General features: G+C 39.5%; 1 protein-coding gene across 1 annotated transcript in view; it reads left to right on the top strand.

The window, feature by feature from the left end:
• LOC112643708 (zinc finger protein 226) overlaps positions 1–22,990 on the top strand; it is a 40,672-nt gene that overhangs the window by 9,902 nt on the left and 7,780 nt on the right. The window contains exon 5 of the mRNA XM_035712523.2: positions 5,966–7,827. Coding sequence (XP_035568416.2) covers positions 5,966–7,827 — 1,862 coding nt within the window. The remainder of the gene's footprint in view (positions 1–5,965; positions 7,828–22,990) is intronic.

Genomic DNA, 22,990 nt, shown 5'->3' with positions numbered 1-22,990 from the left:
TCCAAAAAAACAGGATGTGGAATCTTTGGGAGCCATTTAAACTGCCTACCACACATACTTGTCTCTCAGAGCCCTTACTCTCTGGCTGACATACCTTTTTACCTGAAATCCTTATGTCCCCTTCCTCTCCCTCCCCTCCCTCCCTCTCTTCCTTGCTTCCTGTCTCTGCTCAGTTTCAACGTCACAAGAAAGGCCTTTTCTGACCAACTTAGTAAACCATGACTGTCTCTTTACTCTCCTTGTTTTACCTTATATTGTGCCTCATGTGTTTTTGTTCGCTTGCTTATCTCCTCTCTGTCCCCCCTGGAGTGTGATCCCCACGAGTGAGGAATTTTGTCTGTTTTTTTTTTTTTTTTCCATTGCTATATCCTCAGTGCCTAAAATCATTGGGTATGTGGCAGGTATCTGGAAATGTGTGTTGACTTGGTGAACGTGTTAATGGATGGGAGACCTCTGTGTCTCCATGGGTCATGGTGATAACTGTAGGTCATGTGCAAACCAGAATGAATGAAGGATATTGCGGAACATTTTTTTGTTTTTTGACGAATGCCTGTCCAGTTACTTTCTATTTCACTTACTTTCTTGGGTACCCTTGGCATAAATGTGTGTTTGGGTCTATGCACTTGACCCATCCCAAGGAAGCTTCTAAGCATGGTGGTTGTGACCATACTGAGTAACATGCTTTGTTTGTGGCTTTCGTAGAACCTTCCTTTGAGAGGCATTCTCATTTCTGGGAAGAATACTTTTGGAACAAGAATTCTGGTGTCTGGGATCCCTGGGTGGCGCAGCGGTTTGGCGCCTGCCTTTGGCCCAGGGCGCGATCCTGGAGACCCGGGATCGAATCCCACGTCGGGCTCCCGGTGCATGGAGCCTGCTTCTCCCTCTGCCTGTGTCTCTGCCTCCCTCTCTCTCTCTCTGTGACTATCATAAATTAAAAAAAAAAAAATAAAAAAAAAGAATTCTGGTGTCTGATTCTCAGATATCCCCCAAGAGAAGGAGAAAGATCTGTTTCCCACAGTGTTGACCAGGTTGTAGGCTGCCTTCCTCTTGAAGATTTATCATCTGCAGCCCATTTGCCTCTTTCAGAGCCCACCCATGTTACCACTCCCGGGTTTTTCCTTCCCTGTCCTTGAGGGGGAAGATTTAAGGTAAAACTAATAGGAGATGCATACATGGATGCTGCCTGTATCTCTGGTTCAAAAATATACTGTGCTTTTTATTTTCTACAAATGTAGTTATTAAACAAATGTTAAAGAATATAGATTTCATAGTTTTTCCTTGATTTTTTAAATGAAGATTTGGTGTTTTTCAACTAGTGAACAAACATTCCAACCTAGAGAGAATCAGGAAGTTTACTGTCACATCCTCAGAGACACTTCCTGTACCCCTTATACTACTACTATTTTTTTTTAACATTTATTTACTTACTTATTTATGAGAGCACATGTTTGTAAGTGGTGGTAGGGGCAGAGGGAGAGAGAGAGAATCCTCAAGCAAACTCCCTGCCAAGCACAGAGCCCGACACAGGGGTTGATTTCACAACCCTGAGATCATGACCTGAACTGAAACCAAGAGCCAACCACTTCACTGGCTGAGCCACCCAGGCACCCCACACAACTGCTCTTTTTTTTTTTCTTCTTGTTGAAGATTTTATTTATTCATGAGAGACACACAGAGAGAGGCAGAGACATAGGCATAGGGAAAAGCTGGCTCCCCGCAAGGAGCCCAATGTGGGACTTAGTCCCAGGATCATGACCTAAGCCGAAGGCAGATGCTCAACCACTGAGCCACCCAGCATCCCACAACTACTCTTTTAAGAGTAGTTTTTTAGAGCTCAATTTGTTAAATATAACTATGAACTATATTACCTACCAAAAAATACATACTTACCTAAGGATATGTTTTCCAAGATTCTATTGCAACTTATCTTTCCATCTGAACAATTTGTTCAGTTAAGGACTATGTAACTTCTAGAGCCAAAGTTTCCAAGTTTTTCTTTTCTTTTTTTTTTTGAGTATGAACCATACTAGGAAATGCATCTTTCATTTGCAATCAGAATAAACATTTCATGTGTTAGTTTATATCTGTGACTTTCATAGGCATTTTGTGTAATGACTCCTGTCCTGTTGGCAGTGATTCTCTGAGTTTCTGTCCTGAAGCTTTTAAATCTTCCCACCTCGCTAGAGTATTGGAGTTTTTCAACTTGAAAAACTGTTGTTTTGGGCTATTTTGTCCACACATCTGTACATCCACAATTTTCCCACAAGAGTGGGAACAAAGAAACAGTCCTAAATCTTCAAAAGGAACCAGCAAAGGCCCTCCTTCCTTTTCACCCCAAGGATTCTTGCCATCTTTGATTTTCTTATTAGCATTCTGCATCATGTACCCCTGGCTCTTGGTGTCCCTTGTATATAGCTTTGCAGCTTTCCAGCAAAGCCACAGTGTTTTGTCCCTTTCCTCTTTCAAATAACTTACATAGAAAATATGTTTTCCTTCTAGGACTTGGCTTATAAACTCTCACCAAAATAGTCAAACTGGGATTCATTTATTTATTCAACACACATTTGTTAACTATCACCATGTTCTGGGCACAGTTCTGGGCATTCATTATAAAGTAGGAAGGTGTCAAATGTGTTCAGCCTACACAGTGTAACATACTTCCCTCCTTGATGCCTCATCATGGTGGGACAGACATGGTGAACAACAGAAGACTTAGCATGTCTCATGGTGCCAGGTGCTGTATGGAACATAAACAAGGAGGTATTGGAGTCACGGGAGGTGCACTGGGTGAGGACGGGATTAATTATTTTATAATGGGCAGTAAAGGGGCTCATTGTTGGGCTGAGCAGAGACTTAAAAATCCTGAGGAACCATCCATGTGTCTGTCTGGGGAGAGTTCCTAGCAGGATCAAACTCCCACTCTAGGGTTGGCTTCCAGAGTTTACACTGTGACCTCATTTTTTCCTTTTCCTGGGCTCATTTCTATTGTCTTTTTTTTCCCCCTAGAGATCTGAATTACTGTTGGGTTTAAAACCATGTATATTTTCTGCTCAACTTTATTGCCCTTTTGTTCTCATGAAGGAAACTTGCCTGTAGGGGCTAAAGTTCCACTCTCTGCTTTATGCTGTGTTTTAATCAGTGTGCCATTTAAGTATTCACTCCCAAACCTGCAATTCATTCTAGACATTCCAGTTGTCTCGACACTGAAGTACCTTTCCAATAAAGGGACCCAAGGCAGAGTTAGATAGAGGCTGTTTACCAATTGTCCACCGGATCGAAAGAGGGAGGCAGGTTTTTTGTTTGTTTTTTAAGATTTTATTTATTTATTCATGAGAGACACAGGGAGAGAGAGGCAGAGACACAGGCAGAGAGAGAAGCAGGCTCCATGCAGGAAGCCTGATGTGGGACTCAATTCCGGAACTCCAGGATCACGCCCCAAGCCAAAGGCAGATGCTCAACCACTGAACCACCAAGGCGTCCTGAGGGGGCAGCTTTCAATGGACTATTCATACAAGTAGGGGAGTAAATTTCTCTTTCATAAAGATTTTTTCAGTAGTGCTTTCAAAGACTTTTTTTTAGAGCAGTTTTAGGTTCATAGCAAAATTGAGAGGGAATGGACAGAGATATCCCATATATCCCTTGTCCCCATGTACCCAGAGCTTCTTATATTATCAATAGCCTCCACCCACTAAAATTGATGAATTTATATTCACACATCATTATCACTGAGTCTGTACTTTACATTAGGGTTCACTCTTGGTGGTACCACATTTATGGACTTGGACAAATGGATAAAGCCATGTAGCCACCATTATTGTATTGAAAAGAGTGGTTACACTTGCCCTAAAAATCCTGTCCTCCACCTATTCATCCCCTCCCCTCTAACCCTTGGCAACCACCGATCATTTTACTGTGTCCATACTTTTACCTTTTTAAGAATGTTGTATAGTTGGAATCATACTTTTCAGTTTGGCTTCTTTCACTTAATAGTGTGCATTTACATTTTCTCTGTGTCTTTTCATGGCTAATAGCTCATTTCTTTTTAGCACCAAATAATATTCCATTATATCAATGTACCACAGGTAATATTTATCTGTTCACCCACTGGAGAGCATTTTGGTTTCTTCCAAGTTTTGTCCTTATGAATAAACCTGTTATAAACATCTGTGTATAGTTTTCTGTGTGGCCTTAAAATTTCAAATCCTTTTGGTTAATACCAAATTGGGCAGTATCAGGAGAGTATGCTAAGAGTATGTTTAGTTTTGTAAGAAACCAACAAACTCTTCCAAAGTGGCTGTACCATTTTGAATTCCTACCAGCAGTGAATGAGAGTTCCTGTTGCTCTATATCTTGGCAGCATTTGGTGGTGTTGGTGTTCTGATTTTGACCATTCTAGTAAGTGTGTAGGGTATCTCGGTGTTTGGATTTGCCTTTCCCTGATTACATAAGATGTGGAGCATCTTTTCATATGCTTATTGGCCCATCTGTATATTTTCTTCGCTAAAGTATATCTTAGGGGTTTTGGTTCTTTTTTTTTTTCTTCTTAAAGATTATTTACTTATTCATGAGAGACACAAGCAGAGAGAGACAGAGACATAGGAAGAGGGAAAAGCAGGCTCCCTACAGGGAGCCCGATGTAGGACTTGATCCTGGAACTCTGGGATCATGCCCTGAGCCGAAGACAGACGCTCAACCACTGAGCCACCCAGGCGTCCCTTTGATTCATTTTTTAACCTGGTTCTTTTTTCCCTTATTGTTGAGTTTTAAGAAAAGTACTTCCTAAACTAATTGAAAAGTTTATTGAAAAAATAATCTCCAAATGTTTAGATAACCTTTGTATAAAAATAGAGACTTGGGAATACCAATTTTTAAGAGGGATAAACCTTTTGGAAGACAAATTTCTTTTTTCTTTTTTTTTAATAATAAATTTTTTTTATTGGTGTAAAATTTGACAACATACAGAATAACACCCAGTGCTCATCCCGTCAAGTGCCCCCCTCAGTGCCCGCCACCCAGTCACCCCCAGCCCCCGCCCTCCTCCCCTTCCACCACCCCTAGTTTGTTTCCCAGAGTTAGGAGTCTTCCATGTTCTGTCTCCCTTTCTGATATTTCCCACTTATTTTTTCTCCCTTCCCCTTTATTCTCTTTCACTATTATTTATATTCCCCAAATCAATGAGACCATATAATGTTCGTCCTTCTCCAATTGGCTTATTTCACTCAGCATAATACCCTCCAGTTCCATCCACGTTGAAGCAAATGGTGGGTATTTGTTGTTTCTAATGGCTGAGTAATATACCATTGTATACATAAACCACATCTTCTTTATCCATTCATCTTTCGATGGACACCGAAGACAAATTTCTGAAATTAAATTGTTACAAGTGGTCAGAAGTTTATAATAGTAGCCAACTCATTTAATGTCTGTCAAAATAAAGATAAGATTAGCTGAACACGTGCAGAGTTTCCAGGAATATTTTGAATATATAAATGTAAATATTTCAAGGTATTTGATATTATGATATATCAAATGAACCCAAAATTTGATTGTTGTGCTTTTCCTGAAGTTCTGGTTGATTCATTCTTCATTATCTATATAACATTTCTGTCTCCATAATTTATTAACTACCTAATTTACTATTCAATTTACTACACTGATTTTCAAATTCAATAGAAGTGGCCATAAGTTAATAGTTTGAATCATATTATCAATTTTTGAATTAAGTCTTTGACATCTAACTTGTACTTCTCTTAAGAGACATGGTGTAACTTGCTTAGTGGATAGGAGCCCACTGGACCCTTCTTGGGTTCTATGTACATGTAAACCAAAGAATAAGATACACAAGGAAAAAGACGTGAACGTGCTCTGGATTAATTAAAATCTCATGCTTTCTTCTAAATATGAAATCTTGAAAATACTAAACAAAGCCTTCAGTTGTCCACATCTCTGCATTCTGTCTTTACAGGAGGAAAGATCCAAAGTAAGATGAAGACTGTTTTAGAAGCAGAGCCACCTGAAGAGCATTCTTGCTGGAGGATCTGGCAACAGATTGCAAGTGACTTAAGTAGGTGTCAAGGCTCCGTGATAAAGAGTTCTCAGCTCCCCAAACAAGGTGATTCACCTGGACATGTTGGGGCAGGGCAGTCTACAACTCACACAGGCCAGAAACCTGATCAGTGCAGTGAATTTAAGAAATATTTCAGTGATGTCTCCAACTTTGATCTTCATCAACAAATCCACTCAGGAGTAAAGTCTCATACATGTCGTGAGTGTGGAAAAAGCTTCTGTTACAGCTCAGCACTTCATATTCATCAGAGAGTTCATTTGGGAGAGAAACGCTATAAGTGTGATGAGTGTGGTAAGGAATTCAGTCAGAGCTCATGTCTGCAAACCCATCAGAAAGTCCACACTGTAGAGAAGCCATTCAAATGTGAGAAGTGTGGGAATGGCTTCTGTCGCAGATCAGCACTTAATGTTCATTATAAATTGCACATGGAAGAGAAACCTTATAATTGTGACCAATGTGGAAGGGCATTCATTCATGCTTCACATCTTCAGGAGCATCAGAGAATCCACACTGGGGAGAAACCCTTCAAATGTGATAAATGTGGTAAGAATTTCCGACGTAGGTCATCACTTAATAGTCACTGTATGGTCCACACGGGAGAAAAACTGTACAAATGTGAAGAGTGCGGGAAATGTTTCTTTTGTAGCTCAAATCTTCATATCCATCAGAAGGGCCACACACGAGAGAAACCTTATAAATGTGAAGAGTGTGGGAAGGGCTTCATTCAACCTTCACATTTTCGGGCCCATCAGAGAATCCATACTGGAGAGAAGCCATATGTATGCAAAGTGTGTGGTAAAGGCTTTACTATGAGTTCAAATCTTCAGGCCCATCAGAGAGTCCACACAGGAGAGAAACCATACAAATGCGATGAGTGTGGGAAGAACTTTGGGACAAAAACCCGTTATCAAGTTCATCTGGTAGTCCACACAGGAGAGAGACCCTATAAATGTGAGGTATGTGGGAAGGATTTCAGTCAGAGAGCATATCTTCAATCCCATCTGAAGACCCACAGTGTAGAGAAACCCTACAAGTGTGAGGAGTGTGGGCAGGGCTTCAATCAGAGTTCCCGACTTCAGATTCACCAGCTGATCCACACTGGTGAGAAACCACACAAATGTGAAGAGTGTGGAAAGGGATTCAATCGTCGAGCAGATCTCAAAATTCACTGCAGAATCCACACAGGAGAGAAACCATTTAATTGTGAGGAGTGTGGGAAAGTATTCAGGCAGGCCGCAAATCTTCTGGCCCATCAGAGAATCCACAGTGGAGAGAAACCATTCAAATGTGAAGAGTGTGGGAAGAGCTTTGGTCGTAGTTCACACCTTCAAGCCCATCAAAAAGTCCACACGGGAGAAAAGCCGTACAAATGTGAGGAGTGCGGGAAGGGCTTCAAGTGGAGCTTGAATCTTGACATGCATCAGAGGGTCCACACAGGAGAGAAACCCTACAAGTGTGGGGAGTGTGGTAAGCACTTCAGTCAGGCCTCGAGTCTTAAGGTTCATCAGAGTGTCCACAGTGAAGAGAAACCATACAAATGTGATGTATGTGGCAAGGTCTTCCGTCACTCTTCACAGCTACAATCTCATCAGCGGGTTCACACAGGGGAGACACCTTACAAGTGTGAGACATGTGGCCAGAGCTTCCGTTGGCGATCAAAACTTTCCCATCATCGCAAAACCCATGGTGGCAGTACAATTTATGAAAGTAACAAGAATGGTAAGAACATCAAAGAATCGTCAGGAAGAAGTTCTCCAGAATGATGTTTTATAAAACCCTGGATTCTTATTATCATTTAGTCTCATAAGAGAGAAAATACTTGTGTTAATTTTGTTGGTATTTAAGCAATAATCAAATTTATCTCAGTTTTCACCAGATCACACAGTGGAGGAACCTTGTAAGTGATGTGATAAGTCTTTGTTCAGAATCACTTAGGAGGTAGTACTTAGGAAAAGAGTTTGATCTGGCACTTAACACAAGTATAATGATGGGCGTACCAGAATTGATACCCAATAGAATGTCAGCTTCATGAGGGCAGGGACTTTGCTGCTAAATCTACACAGCCCTCGAAGCTGGAGGCATAATTCTAGACCTCCAGTAATATTGCAAAGCTGTGTAAACAAAACAATATGGTACTGGCACAAAAATAGACACATAGGTCATTAAACAGAATAGAAAACTCAGAAATGAACCCAAAGTATATGTTCAGTTAATTTATGACAAAGCAGGAAAGAATAACCAATTGGGGAAAAAAAAGCAGGTTTTTTTTTTCAACAACTGTTATTGGGAAAACTAGAGAGCAACATGCAAAAGAATGAAATTGAACCATTTTCTTACATCATACATATAAATAAATCCAAAATAGATTAAAGACCTAAGTGTGATGGGACCTGAAACCATAAAAGTCCTTGAAGAAAGCACAGGCACTAATTTCTCTGACATCAGCTATAGCAACTTTTTTCTAGATAGGTTTCCTGAGGCAAGGGAAACAAAAGCAAAAACTATTGGGACTATATCAAAATAAAAAGCTGCTGCGCAGCAAAGGAAACAAAACTAAAAGGCATCCTACAGAATGGGAAAAGATTTGCCTATGATATATTTGATAAGGAGTTAATATCCAAAATATACAAAGAACGTATAAAACTTGGCACTTAAAAACAAATAAATCTAATTTAAAAATGAACATAAGACATGAATAAACCTTTTTCCAAGAAGAAATCCAGATGGCCAACAGACTTGAAAAGATGCTCAACATCACTTATTGTCAGGGGAATGCAAATCAAAATTACAATGAGATAGCACCTCAAACCTGTAAGGAAGGCTAAAATCAACAACACAAGAAAAAGGTTTTGGCAAGAATCTGAAGAATGGGGAACCTCCTGCACTGTTGATGGGAATGCAAACTGGTGCAGCCACTGTGGAAAACAGTATGCAGGTTCCTCAAAAAGTTAAAAATAGAATTACCCTACAATCTAACAATTGTACTACTAGTTATTTACCCAAAGAGTACAAAAATACTAATTCAAAGGGATACATGCACCCCAATGTTTATAGCAGCATTACTTACAATAGCCAACTTATGGAAAGAGCCCAAGTGTCTATCGACTGACAAATGGATAAAGATGTGTATATATACAATGGAATATTATTCAGGCATAAAGAAGAACAAAATATTCTTTTCAACATGGGTGAAACTAGAGATTATTATGCTGAGGAAAATTAGTCAAAGACAAAAACTGTATGATTCTTCTACTCATGTGGAATTTAAGAAAGAAAACAAATGAGCAAAGGGAGAAAAAGGCAAACCAAGAAACAGACTCGTATAAATGTAGTGAACAAACTGATTGTTATCAGAGGGGAGGTGGGGGTGGGGATGGGTTACATAGGTGATCGTGATTAAGAAGGAGTGCACTTTGTGATGAGCACTGGGTGATGTATGGAAGTGCTGAATCACTCTTGTACACCTGAAACTAATACACTGTATGTTATCTAACTGGAATTCAAATAAAAGCTTAAAAAATCTGCACAGCCTTAACATTGACTTGTAAGTGTGCTCACTACCTTTATGTTAAATAAACATGAAAATTGTATCCAGAGGTGGAAACCTGCAAAATAAAATTAATTCAGGGAAGTGAACATTTGTTGAAATGTAGAAAACCACCTGATATTACAGTCCACAACATTAATGTTATTACTCTACTACAATTGCCTCCTCTCCTCTCACAGCCTTTGTTCTCAAGTCGGTTCTTATCTGGGGCCCTGACTGGTTTTCCAAGGATTGTATACAGTTTCTGTTGAACTGTCTTTTGTAATTTTTTTGACAGTACAGACTGAGAAAGTTGTGTTTTTTTTTAAACCTTGCAAGGACTTAACTTCATTTCATACAACTGATTTTTTTTTAATCTCTCACTATTAAGGCAGAATTTACTGTAACACTTTGAAAATGTCACAAGTAGTTACCAATAACAGTTGGTGATATCTAACTGCATTTCCATCCCAACTCAAATGTTTGCCTTCTAATTACAGTAGTATTTCTTTTATCAGAACTTCTCACATAGGCTCTATACCCTATTCCCCACACCCATGAAAGGAATAACCCCAAATTTGTGGGAATTTGATAATTTTGTCAAATGTATTTCTAAGGTGAGATTGATATTTTTATGTTTTTCCCTATTGGCAGCACTGAAGCATGGTTCTGGGAAAGGAGTATATGTCAATATAGGTTGTACATCTCTTTGATTTGGAAATCATATAATTGAAAGTTAAGATTCTGAGATTAAAATACCAAAAAAATGAGCACCATATTGATGATATCACTGAGTTTTTATACATGGGATTAAGTACTTGTCTGTACGTAGGAATTTGAATTCTGGTATATTCCTATATTAACTTGGAAGTCATTAAGATTATGATAGATATCTGTAATGACATGAGAAATACTTAATATAGGCTTTGAAAAATAGATTATAGCCTTCATAGGATAATCAAACATAAGTCTTTGTGAGTGTATGTGTGTGCATGCATGTGTATATGTGTACATGCATAAGATAATGTATAAAGGGATGTTCTTCCATAGTGGTTTTCCTTGGAAAGGAGCATTTTGTGGTCTTTTCCCAGTTTTTATTCCTCTCTCCCCCACCCCTGATACTTTTCCATTTAAATTATGTTCCAGGGAATCCCTGGGTGGCGCAGTGGTTTAGCGCCTGCCTTTGGCCCAGGGCGCGATCCTGGAGACCCGGGATCGAATCCCACGTCGGGCTCCCGGTGCATGGAGCCTGCTTCTCCCTCTGCCTATGTCTCTGCCTCTCTCTGTGTGTGACTATCATAAATAAATAAAAATTAAAAAAAAAAAAAAGAAAGAAAGAAAGAAAGTGACTGGGGGCAGCCCGAGTGGCTCAGCGGTTTAAAAAAAAAAAAATTATGTTCCAGTTTTTCGTTAAATATGGAAATTACTGTTACAGAATTTAGGAAAGTACTAAATAATTATCCCTTGCAGTTAAGCCATTAGGAGTGTTCTATATTGTCATATGGCAGGTAAGATCAAAATCAAGGAATGAGCTTTGGAATCCAATTTCAAAAGCAAAACCTATGGTTGTTATACATACACAAATAGCTCGTCGAGTTTTAACAATTGTATCTTTGTGATTAATGCTTGCTGGGCTTTAAGCATAAATCTGTAACAACGAGAGGGCAAATCCTGGAGCTAGAAACAAAATGAGTATAAATAAATACATTGTGGAGGCATAAAAAAAAAAGTATCTTTTTTTTAAGGTGTGCATGAGGACACCTGGGTGGCTTAGTGGTTGAGCATCTGTCTTTGGCTCAGGGCGTGATCCGAGTTCCAGGATTGAGTCCCACATCAGGCTCTCCCCACAGGGAGCTTGCTTCTCCCTCTGCCTATGTCTCTGCCTCTCATTGTGTGTCTCATTAATAAATAATTTTTTTAAAAGTGTGCATGAAGAAAGAACATAAAATAATAGCAGTTGACCCTCAAGATGTGGAACCAATAAAGATGAAGAGCAGGTTTGGATGCTATTCCATAGTCAGACACAGTGGTGATTTTTCATTGTAGTTGATTAAAGGGGTTTACTCAGCAAATCATATCTAGTTGAGACCGGTCCTCAGTGTTGATTTTCTGGACCACACATTTATGGGATGCTAGGTATTTAGTAAGGCCTGTGCTGTCTCAATTTGTGTGGGGGTTCCTAAGGCTATTTCCATGTTCTTTCATTCCCTTTGAGTATTCACAAGACGGGAATACTCACACCTGATTTGTTACACTGAAAGGATAAAAATGAGCAAAGATAGGATGAAATCTGGAGGAAATCAGGTGTAAGCTTCTAAGAGTCCTCTCCTTATGGAATCACAATGTACCAAGTTCCTTCAGCACTAAATTGTGCTAACACACATAATTGACGCCAGAGAGATGCATCAGAGACTGAATGCCCTAGATTTTTTTATTGGGGGCTGGTCACGTATGCATTCTCTGCCTGGAATGTACCAAAATTAGAGACTCTCAGAAGGAAAATAGATACTCCGCATAAACCACATTGCACAAAGAGTTTAGGCACTGTGACCTACTCTTAGGGAATGTTAGGAATCCTCCAGGACAATTCAAGCACCCAGATACCAATCAAGAGCCAGCCTGGCAAGCAGGTCTCACTAAGGATAGCAGTCTCAGCTTTATGTTAAACTTTTCTCTGCACATGATGTTGGAAACCCAGTGCCTTTACTTTGGTTTGGTTTGGGTTTTGTTCTGTTTTTGCTGTCATAAGATACCATAATAGGTTGTCAGGATATTTATAACAAAAAACTCAATAGATGAAAAAAAAAAAAAAAAAGAGTTCTTGTCCTCACAACTCCTAAGACTGCAGGTATGGCTTATTGGTTTACAGTTACTGAGAAACAGATGCTATGCACCTGAAATATCTCTCTGTATTATTAATTATAAAAGGAAATATAGTAGGTATATCATGGAGAAATCTGGTGAATAGTCTCTTAGCTAAGATGTTCATATTATTGATAATAGAACAAACCAACATTTTAGGTCTCCTGATGTGGTGTTGCTCCACTATTATTACTACCAAAACTACACAATCAAAACTAAACATGAAGGAATATCAGATAAACCCAAACGGACAGTTTCCTGCTTCACAATCACCAACTGCTGGGAGCATAATTGACTAAAGGCTCCAGCTGCTGTGTTCAAAAATCCACCACCACATTTGCATGGAAGCCAGTCTTACCATGATTGCTCCCAGTCAACACAATACAAATCCTAAAATGGGCCCATTATTGGAGCCCTGGCACTCCTCCATCCAATGACCTTTTATCAGGGACTCCCTGACAGCTTTGAAGAACTTTACTTATATTACAAGGCAGTCTAGGATGATCACCAAATCTTTCTTCTAAAATTCCTTCACTCAGGGTCACACCTGTACCGTGATCTGATGGTTCTGACAGCCCCCTCCCCACATTCCCTGTCATTTTCTCTCACAGATTGTTCACCCTAATATTTATTCATTAAAAGTCTTGCTTAGCATCTTGGCGTCCACTTCTTAGAGGACTAGGACAAACCCAACATCTTAGAAACGTCCCCTCTTGGCTCATTCCAGTTATTTTCTTTTCCCTGTGGTAGCTACTAACTCATAGTAGTATAGATTCATTTAGCCTGTTTTGTACATAAATGGAATCATACACCATGTACAAAATACATTATGTATTTTATGTCTGGCTTCATTCAACATCATGTCATGATGTTCAACATATTGTTGGGAGCAGAGAACTTTGTTTTACTTTCACTGATGGATATTATTGCAGTGTGTAAACATACCATAATCTATTCATTCCATTGTTGATGGATATTGGGTAATTTCCAATTTTTTGATATCAAGCTTAGTACTGACGTGAACAGTCTAAAACATGTCTTGTACTTATGTATACATTAATTTGAGGAATATTTATATGGGTGTGATTAAAGCATTATAGGGTGTATATTTATCTTTAGTAGATATTTCCAAACAGTATTCCAAAGTGGTTATACCAATTTATATTCTCACTAGTGATATGCAAGCATTGTCATCTTTACCCATTTGTTTTTTTTTTTTTCAGTGTTTTAAATTTTAGCCTTTCTGATCAGAATATGCTGGTATCTCATAACAATTTAATTTTAATTTCCCTTATGATACAGAGTTTAGTGCCTTTTCATGATTATTGGCTACTTTTACATCCTCTTTTCAGACTTGTTTACTTAAGTGTTTTGCCCATGTTTTATGTTGGGGTGCCTTTCTTATGGATTTGAAAAACTTATATTTTACACAATAGTCTTTTGTTCCATATGCGTTTTGAAAAATATCTCTCACTTTTTGCCGTTTCCTTTTTAAAAAAATATTTTATTTATTTATTTGACAGAGAGCACAAGTAGGCAGAGCAGCAAGCAGAGGGAGAGGGAGACGCAGGCTTCCCATGGAGCGGAGAGCCCAATGTGGGGCTTGATCCCAGGACTCTGGGATCATGATCTGAGCTGAAGGCAGATACTTAACCAAATGAGCCATCCAAGCACCCCTTGCTGTTTCATTCTATTAGTGTTTTAATTAACAGTGTTTCTTAACTTTAAAATAGTATGATTTTTTCAATTTTTTCTTTCCTATTGTATGAATTTTTTTGGTATTGTTTAAGAAATTCTTCCTACTTAAAAAAAAAATTCTTCCTACTTCAAGGTAAGAAAGCTGTTGTGTTTTTTCCCTAAAATATCATTGTTTACTCTTCAAATTTAAATCTGCAGACCTGGTATTTCTATTTTTATAACTTATGAGATAATGGCCAGTGTTTTTTATCCAACTGAGATCCATATATAGAGATTGCATATAACAAGATCTCTTTACCCTCTCTGTTGTGGTGTTTTCTGTATACAAATTGAAGTATAATGTTTGTTTCAATATAGATTTTGATCTCTACTCTCTTATTTGTCCATACCTGAGCAAATGCCAGACTGTCTTATATTGTAGATTTTTAATAAGATTTAGTGTCTACTAATATAAGCTTTCCTTTTCATTCTTATTTCAGATTATTCTAACTCTTCTTAGCTTTTTATTTTCCATGTGATGTTTATAATAATCTTAGGAATTCCCAGGGGAAAATGGTGATACTGTTATTGGGGTTTGACTGATACTACAGATCATTTTGGGGAATGTTGAGATCTTTGTAATATTGAATCTTAAACCCATGAATATCACTATTTTTTAATAATTTTTCTTGAGAAAATAAAAGTGAATCCTCATATAACATGTACATACATAGCCTCCAAAACATACAAGCCTACATATCAAAGAGAATTCTAGAAATTTAATTTTAAACAAGCAGAAATAGAAATTTCTTCACTTAGGAGTTTCAAAGGACATAGATTAAGAAAAAATTTAGTAGTTATCTTATGACTAATGATTTCTATTCAATGAAGAACACAATAGCCAAAATTTAAAAACATGTGTCCAGTTAGGAAAGGATATTTGTAATTTCTGAAACTGATAAGGTATCAATAATCAGAAATATATAACACAAACAAGGAAAGAAGAAAGTAGCCTCTACAGTAGACAATGGGGCAAAGGGTATAAGTAGACATTTACAGATGAGGCTACCGAGCATCTGAAAAAATTATCAAACGTATTATAAATCAGAGAAATTTAACTAAAACAATCTGATACTAATATACATTTAATACATCAGCTTAATTTAGGGTTATGAGTCATCCAAATGAAGGTGAAGAGGTAGTTACACAAAAAGAATCACATGCACCTTTTGTTAATGTGGACTGGTATAGCCATTCATCTAGTGATACTAAATTTAAGTATACACATATGCATGAAATAATTCACTCTTGAGTAGGTATTTCAAGGAAATTCTCATATTGGTCCATAGGCAAATATGTGTGTTCATATCATTGTTTCTGGCAATAGGATTGGGAAGAGTAGATAGAGACAAACCAAGAAACATACTCATATCTATAAAGAACAAACTGATGGTTACCAGAGGGCATGTGTGTGGAGGGATGGGTTAAGTAGGTAATGGAGGTGGGTGCCTGGCTGGCTCAGTCAGTAGAACAATGTGACTCTTGATCTCAGGGTTTTGAGTTTGATCCCCACATTGGGTGTGGAGCCACCTTAAAAAAATAAATAAAATCTTAAATACAGGGGATCCCTGGGTGGCGCAGCGGTTTAGCGCCTGCCTTTGGCCCAGAGCGCGATCCTGGAGACCCGGGGTCGAATCCCACGTCGGGCTCCCGGTGCATGGAGCCTGCTTCTCCCTCTGCCTGTGTCTCTGCCTCTCTCTGTCTCTCTCTCTCTGTGTAACTATCATAAAAAAAAAATCTAAAATACATAAATAAGTAAATAAGTGATGGGGATTAAGGAGTGTACTTATGATGTGCACTGGGTGTTGTATGTTAAGTGCTGAATCACTAAATTGTACACCTAAAACTAATATTATTACACTGTATGTTACTAACTGGAATTTAAATAAAAACTTAAAAAAAGAGGGGCACCTGAGTAGCTCAGTGGTTGTGTCCGCCCTTGGCTCAGGGTGTGATCCCAGGGTCCTGGGATCAAGTCCCCCATTGGGCTCTCCGCAGGGAGCCTGCTTCTCCCTCTGCCTATATCTTTGCCTCTCTATGTCTCTCAGGAATAAATAAATAAATAATATCTTTAAAAAATAAACTTAAAAAAAGAAATGTGGATGCAGAAAATGGAGTTCTATAAAATAAATTAGATGGGTGGATAAATCTTCAAAGCATACACCAAATGGAGAAAAACACCAGAATGAATTTTATGACAGTATCATTTATGTAAATTAAAAACACATGTGCACAAACTGCACACATTTTACACAAAAACACACCCAAAAGGTAAAAAATTAGAATGATTTCTTATGGGGTAGAGAAGGGATTGGAGTATATCATGGGGAAAATGTGAATGAATAAATAAAATGTTAAATTATGTTGTTATATTTTATCATACTACATTCAAGATTTCAGTTTACTTCTGGTGGGAAGAACTTCTGCATCTGCTGTGTGTGCCATGTTGTATTAAGCCAGGCATGATTCTTGGAGGATGATTTCCCAGAAGAATTTGGAACACAAAAATATAAAAAGACACAAGAATCCTGTAATTATTATTCCATTGATTTATAGGTTTCAATGTTGCTGGAGCAATTAGTCAAAGCCAAAGTATTCCAAATGTAGGGAAAATAATGTGATTTTCCATGAATCCAGTCTCAAATTAAAAAAAGAAAAAGTGCATTATTGTAGAACTATTTAATAGTGATAGTGATAACCAATAAAATAAATGTATGGGCCTTTTTAAATATCTGGATTCAAAAAAGATTAGTGTAAGTAGACATATTTAACACAATTGTAAAATTTTTTTATCAGGACTTGGGTATAAATTATTAAACAAATATTTTTACTTTTCTTAAATGTGTAATTGTATGATACCTTTAAAAATGTTCTTATTAGGGGCACCTGGCTGGTTCAGGCAGTGGAGCATGTGACTCTTGATCTCCCAGTTATGAGTTCAAGCCCCACTTTGGGAGTGGAGTCTTCTTCAAAAAAAAAATTTTTTTTTTTTTATAATAGCCACAGAGAGAGAGAGACAGGCAGAGGGAGAAGCAGGCTCCATGCACCGGGAGCCCGACGTGGGATTCGATCCTGGGTCTCCAGGATAGCGCCCTGGGCCAAAGGCAGGCGCCAAACCACTGCGCCACCCAGGGATCCCCTTCAAAAAATGTTCTTATCAGTAAGAGATAGATACCAAGGTATTGTGAAAGTACATCTCTGGAATTTGCTTTTTTTTTTTTTTTAAGATTTTATTTATTTATTCATGACAGCCCAAGAAAGAAAGAGGCAGAGACACATGCAGAGGGAGAAGCAGGCGCCACACAAAGAGCCTAATGTGGGCTTGACCCGGGACTCTGGGATTATGGCATGAGCCGAAGGCAGACACACAACTGCTGAGCCACCCAGGCGTCCCTAGAATTTGCTTTAAAATATTCAAGGCAAACATAAAAATTGAGAATGTGTCGGAGGAAATATGTGATCCTGACCAGTTCAACCAGTTCAAGAAGAAATGAAAAATAAAGACAAGGTATACAAATTAGAAAAGAAGAAATAAAATTGTCCTTACTTACAATTAACATGATTAAGTGTGTAGAAGGTCCAGATGAAGGTGGCATTAATGTTGAAATTTATAGATAAGTTCAACAAGTTCGGTGGATACAAGATTCGCTACAGTTTGAAGTAGTTATAATCAGCATTGTCTTCTCATTCCCAATCTCAAAAGGGAGGTTTCCATCATTTCATCAAGTATTAAGTTTCTTACGTAAGTTTATTATATTTGTGTTTTTTCTAGAACCATATTGATTTCATTTAAATTTGCAAGTATATTTTTATAAAGTTGCTCACAATACTGTCATAATATTTAGTGATGTTCCCTTTTATTTCTGATACTGGGTATTTTTCTTATATGGTTTTTTTCTTAGTCATTTTCACCATACTTTTATCAATTTTATTGCTTTATCCATAGGGCATTCTTTTGGCCTTTTGTACGAGGGGAGGATCCACTTAATTGTGTTTATGTTTTATTAATCTGCTCTTATTTTCTTCTTTCTGCTTTCTTCAGTTTTTTTATTAAAAGTTTCTGAGATTGATGTTTTCTGGATGGATTTTTAACATCCATTTCAATATATGCATTTAAGGCTCAACACTTACCTCTGTTAAAATCTCCATTTCCAGGGCACTTGGGTGATTCAGTCCGTTAAGCCTCTGACTCTTGATTTGGGTTTAGGTCACGATCTCAGGGTGATGAGACAGAGCGCTGTCAGGGACTTCGGCTCAGCAGGGAGTCGGCTGGAGATTCTTTTCCTCTCCCTCTGTCCCACCCCCGCTCATGCACATTCTAAAATAAATTTTAAAAAAAGTTTTTTTAAATCTTCAATTCCAACTGAGTTTGAATCTTTCTCTTCATGGTTCTGTCAATTTTCGCTTTATAAAGTACGAACTGTAGTTATTATTTTCTGGTACCTTGAAACTTTTATCATTATGAAATAGCCCTCTATAATGCCAGGTAACACTTTTTTTGTTGTTTTTGTTTTTTTCTTCTCTCCTTAAAGTTCTCTTGGCCTAATACTGACATCACAAATTCTACAATTATAGAAATAACTTGAGGCCCTGGATGAGGACTGACATCTTTCTTTGCAAAGGATTTTCACTTGCTTCTGCAAGGATGGGAAGATGCCAGCAATTCACTTTCACGCGATTTCAGGGATTGAGGTGCTTTAACGTTTGTGTTTTGTTCCTGCCGAGAAGGCCCAGTCTCATTTTGCTCTTCTTCCTTTGGTGAAGGTCTTTGGGGTTTACCAGGAAGTCTCTGTGGTAGGCGACAGATTTAAGTTGTTTAGCTCCCCGAGCATATCTAAAGTGCTACTCAGCTTCTCAGCCTTTCGATGAACAGAATCTACGCTCTTCTAAGGCCGACGTGCTAGAATGGCAAGACATCTGGCCAGACTTTCTCGGGGATTCCAGGAAGTGAAACCCAGGGGCTTAGAGTAGTCAGGCATTTCCGCAAAAGGGGCACGACTTCAGTTGCTGAAGGATACAGTAGGGAGGCTGGTGCCATTACCTATCCCCCGCCCCCGAGACAGTCGGCAACCTGAGCCTCCAGAGGTCCTTGTAGTCTCACACCCCTCGGCTTCCGGGAGGCGGGGCGGTAAAAGTTTACCGCCCCCGCGGGATTCTGGGAAGTGTAGTCCTGGAACCCTGAGTAGTCGCAGGTACTTCCATTCAAGACGGCAGTGCTCGGGAATTCTGGGAAGTGTAGTCCAGTAGTGCCGGCTGATCGCAGGCACTTCCGCCCCAGGAGGACGCCGTAGCAGCCATCTTTTCCCTGATTATGGTGTCTCAGGCCTGCCATTCAAACTTCGCCTGAAACGCACCTGGGGCCCGCAGCCACGAGACTTTCATTTGGGGAGAAAGAGGAGGAGCGGCTAAAAACAGAGGTTTGTTGGCCGAGGGAGGCGATTTGCGTTCCCCTGGGCGGAGCTTCTTAGCGTTGGGGACGAGCCCCGGATGGGCGGATGGGGCTCCCCTTGGCCCTTGTCTCCGGGTTTGGGGATCTCCCGGGCTCTCTGTACCCCTGCCCTGGCCCCCCGCCTGCGAGCTAGCGGTCCTCGTACGGCATCGTGTTGGTTGAGTTCCTTGGTCCCTCTGTGTCTTGGTTTGTTTTGTGTAAAAGGCAATTGAAAGTAGTACCGTTCTAGTAGAGTGTTGTGAGGAAAGAAGCGAGATGGTACGAGCAAAACCCTTAAAACTGCCTGGCAGGAGGCTGGTCGCTACTAATACTACTGCAGTTATTCAAGAAGCGCCCGTTTCTCAGTTAGGTTCTGTGAGCCCAGGAAGCTGGATTGTCCTGGACACCTGCCTTTTTTTTTTTTTTTAAGATTTTATTTATTCATTAGAAACAACACACAGAGGGATCCCTGGGTGGCTCAGCGGTTTAGTGCCGCCTTCGGCCCAGGGCCTGATCCTAGAGACCTGGGATCGAGTCCCACGTCAGGCTCCCTGCATGGAGCCTGCTTCTCCCTCTGCCTGTGTCTCTGCCTCTCTCTCTGTGTCTCTCATGAATAAATAAATAAAATCTTTTTTAAAAAAAGAAAGAAACACACACACAGAGGCAGAGACAGACAGGGGAGCAGGCTCTCAGCGGGGAGCCCGATGCAGGTCTCAATCCCAGGACCCCAGGATCATGACCTGAGCCAAAAGCAGACGCTCAGCCACTGAGCCACCCAGGTGACCGACCCCTTTAGCTTTTTGTTGTTGTTGTTTTGTTTTCGGATAAGGGGAGGTTGCTTCTAGCTGGTAGTACTGGGGAACGTGATTTACCAAGAATGGAAACACAATCCTGATTTTTCACAACCTCCTTTCCTTCCCCAGCCCTGACTTCTCAAGAAGCCCCACACAGCGGGGGAGGCAGCAGAGCTCCATGTGAGTAGGAGTTGGCATTCTTCTGCTGAGATAGTCGCATAAATGGGAGAATGTGTGGGACACACACTTGGGTAATGATTATAACTGAGCCTGGGGTGCTGAGTTCTGTTCTAAACACTTTACACAAATGAACACATTTCTGTCACAGTGACTCTGTTAAGTGGTACTGCTGGCTTTTTGTTTTTGTTTTTTAAGGTTTATTTTATTTATTTTAAAGAGAGAGCAGGAGCCGGGGAGGGGCAGGAACAGAGGAAGAATCTCAAGCAGACTCCCCGCTGAGTGCAGAGCCTTATTAGTCAGGTCTGGATCCCATGACCCAAATGGAAACCAAGAGTCTGATGCTTAACTGACTGAGCCACCCTGGCACCCCAGCAGTGAGGGTTTATCCTGGTTTGCATGCTGTCGAGAAGCAGAAGCAAGTTGATTTATGAATATTGTAATAATTTTTAGCTAGCGGGTGGGAGAAACAAAATGAGACTTCAGTTGTCACTTATTAATAAAGTAGTCACTCATGTTGGGGGGGAATAATTCTTGTTTTTGTTTTTTTTTTAATTATTATCATAAATGTCTTTGTCCCTTTGTTATGGAGTGTCTTGTCCTTTTCTTGTTCATCACAATCACTGAGTGGCCCTGTCATTCTCACTGATCAGTGGGAAACACTAATTTCTAGCGGTTGCTGCTACTAGCTTCCAGAGCCATTTTTTGGGTCTCTTTCACAGCCTTATCATTTGTTTTTATTTTTGTGCTGAACCATTTGAGGGCAAGCTAGAGACTGATCCAAATGGAATTAATGACATTGACAACACGCTCTTATCTAATACACAGTTCATATTCAGTTTTCCCAGTTTCCCCCATTGAGAGCAGTTTTCTCTTTGTAGTTCAGGGTTCAGTCCTGTGATAGGCATCAAATTTGGTTTTTATTTCATTATTCTCCTTTAATCTAGAATCATCCAGGGGCCTTTTGCTGGCTTAGTTGGTAGAGCATGCGACTCTTGATCTTCAGATCTTGAGTTTGAGCTCCCATTGGATGTAAAGATTACTTCAAACCAAACAAAAGAATAGAATGATTCCTCAGACTTTATTTATTTAGCTTATGGTATTCGTGAAGAATATTGGCAAATTATTTTGTAGAATGCCTCTCTTTTTTTGGTTTATCTGACATTTGTTCATGATAGGTTTAGGCTGTGCATTAGAAGCAGGGATGACACAGAAGTAAGGGGTAAGGGCGATCTCATTGCAGGGGAAGAACGTGTCAGTTTGTGGAATTGCCCCAATTGCTGGTTTCAACTTTGTTTTCTTGGGTAAGGTCCCTATTTTTCCTTTTGCAGTTTGTATTTTGAGACTATGTAACTATCTTATTTCTTCCCAAACTTTTGCGGTATTTTTAGCACCATTGATGATTTTCTAACCCTTTAGAAATGTTTTTTGGTTTGCCTTCTTGTCTCATCTGTTTATTTCTTATACATTCCTTTATTTATAATAGCATGTTTACAGCTCAGATGCCTGTCTTTTTTATTTAAATTAGGTATGGATTGTCAACCTATTTTTTTTTGCTGTTGCAGAATCTTGGGTTTTATTCGTTTTTTTTTAATATATTTTTTTAAATTTTTATTTATTTATGATAGTCACACAGAGAGAGAGAGGCAGAGACATAGGCAGAGGGAGAAGCAGGCTCCATGCACCAGGAGCCCGACGTGGGATTCGATCCCGGGTCTCCAGGATCGCGCCCTGGGCCAAAGGCAGGCGCCAAACCGCTGCGCCACCCAGGGATCCCCTAGTTTTTTTTTTTTTAAGATTTTATTTATTCATGAGAGACACAGAGAGGGAGGCAGAGACATAGGCAGAGGGAGAAGCATGCTCCCTGTGGGGAACCTGATGTAGGACTCAATCCTAGGACTCCGGGATCACGACCTGAGCCAAAGGCAGACGTTCAACCACTGAGCCACCTGGGTGTCCCTATTAGTTTTCTTTATCTCCATGCATACCTGTCAAAAGTGTACTTCCTGCTTAAAAAGAAGCTTCACAGGATGCCTTCTTTCCATTAGTAGGAAGACAACCAGAGATTTTGAGAAGTTACTGAGACTCTTCATATGACAGAGGAACAACCTGTGAACTCCATGTATTTTAACAATATTCTGGTAGAAATCACATTTATAGAGGTAATTTCAAACTATAGAATGTGATTCTGCGGAGTATATTACTGCAGTTGCAAAGAAATAAGAAACTGTGATAGGTAGTACTCTGAGAGCTTTCTACCTTACAGCGGTCCCATGAGATTGATACAGTTATTCTCCCCCACTTGCAAATGACAGAACTGAGGCAGAGTGGTGTTAGTCATCTGCCCAAGATGACACTGCTAGTGAATAGCCTAGTCAGGATTTCACCCCACATGTGTT

Source organism: Canis lupus, chromosome 1 (genome assembly GCF_003254725.2).
Source record: "Canis lupus dingo isolate Sandy chromosome 1, ASM325472v2, whole genome shotgun sequence".
In the NCBI taxonomy this organism is placed as follows: domain Eukaryota; kingdom Metazoa; phylum Chordata; class Mammalia; order Carnivora; family Canidae; genus Canis; species Canis lupus.
The sequence above is the reverse complement of the archived record's forward strand: the minus strand, read 5'-3'. Positions and strand labels throughout refer to the sequence as shown.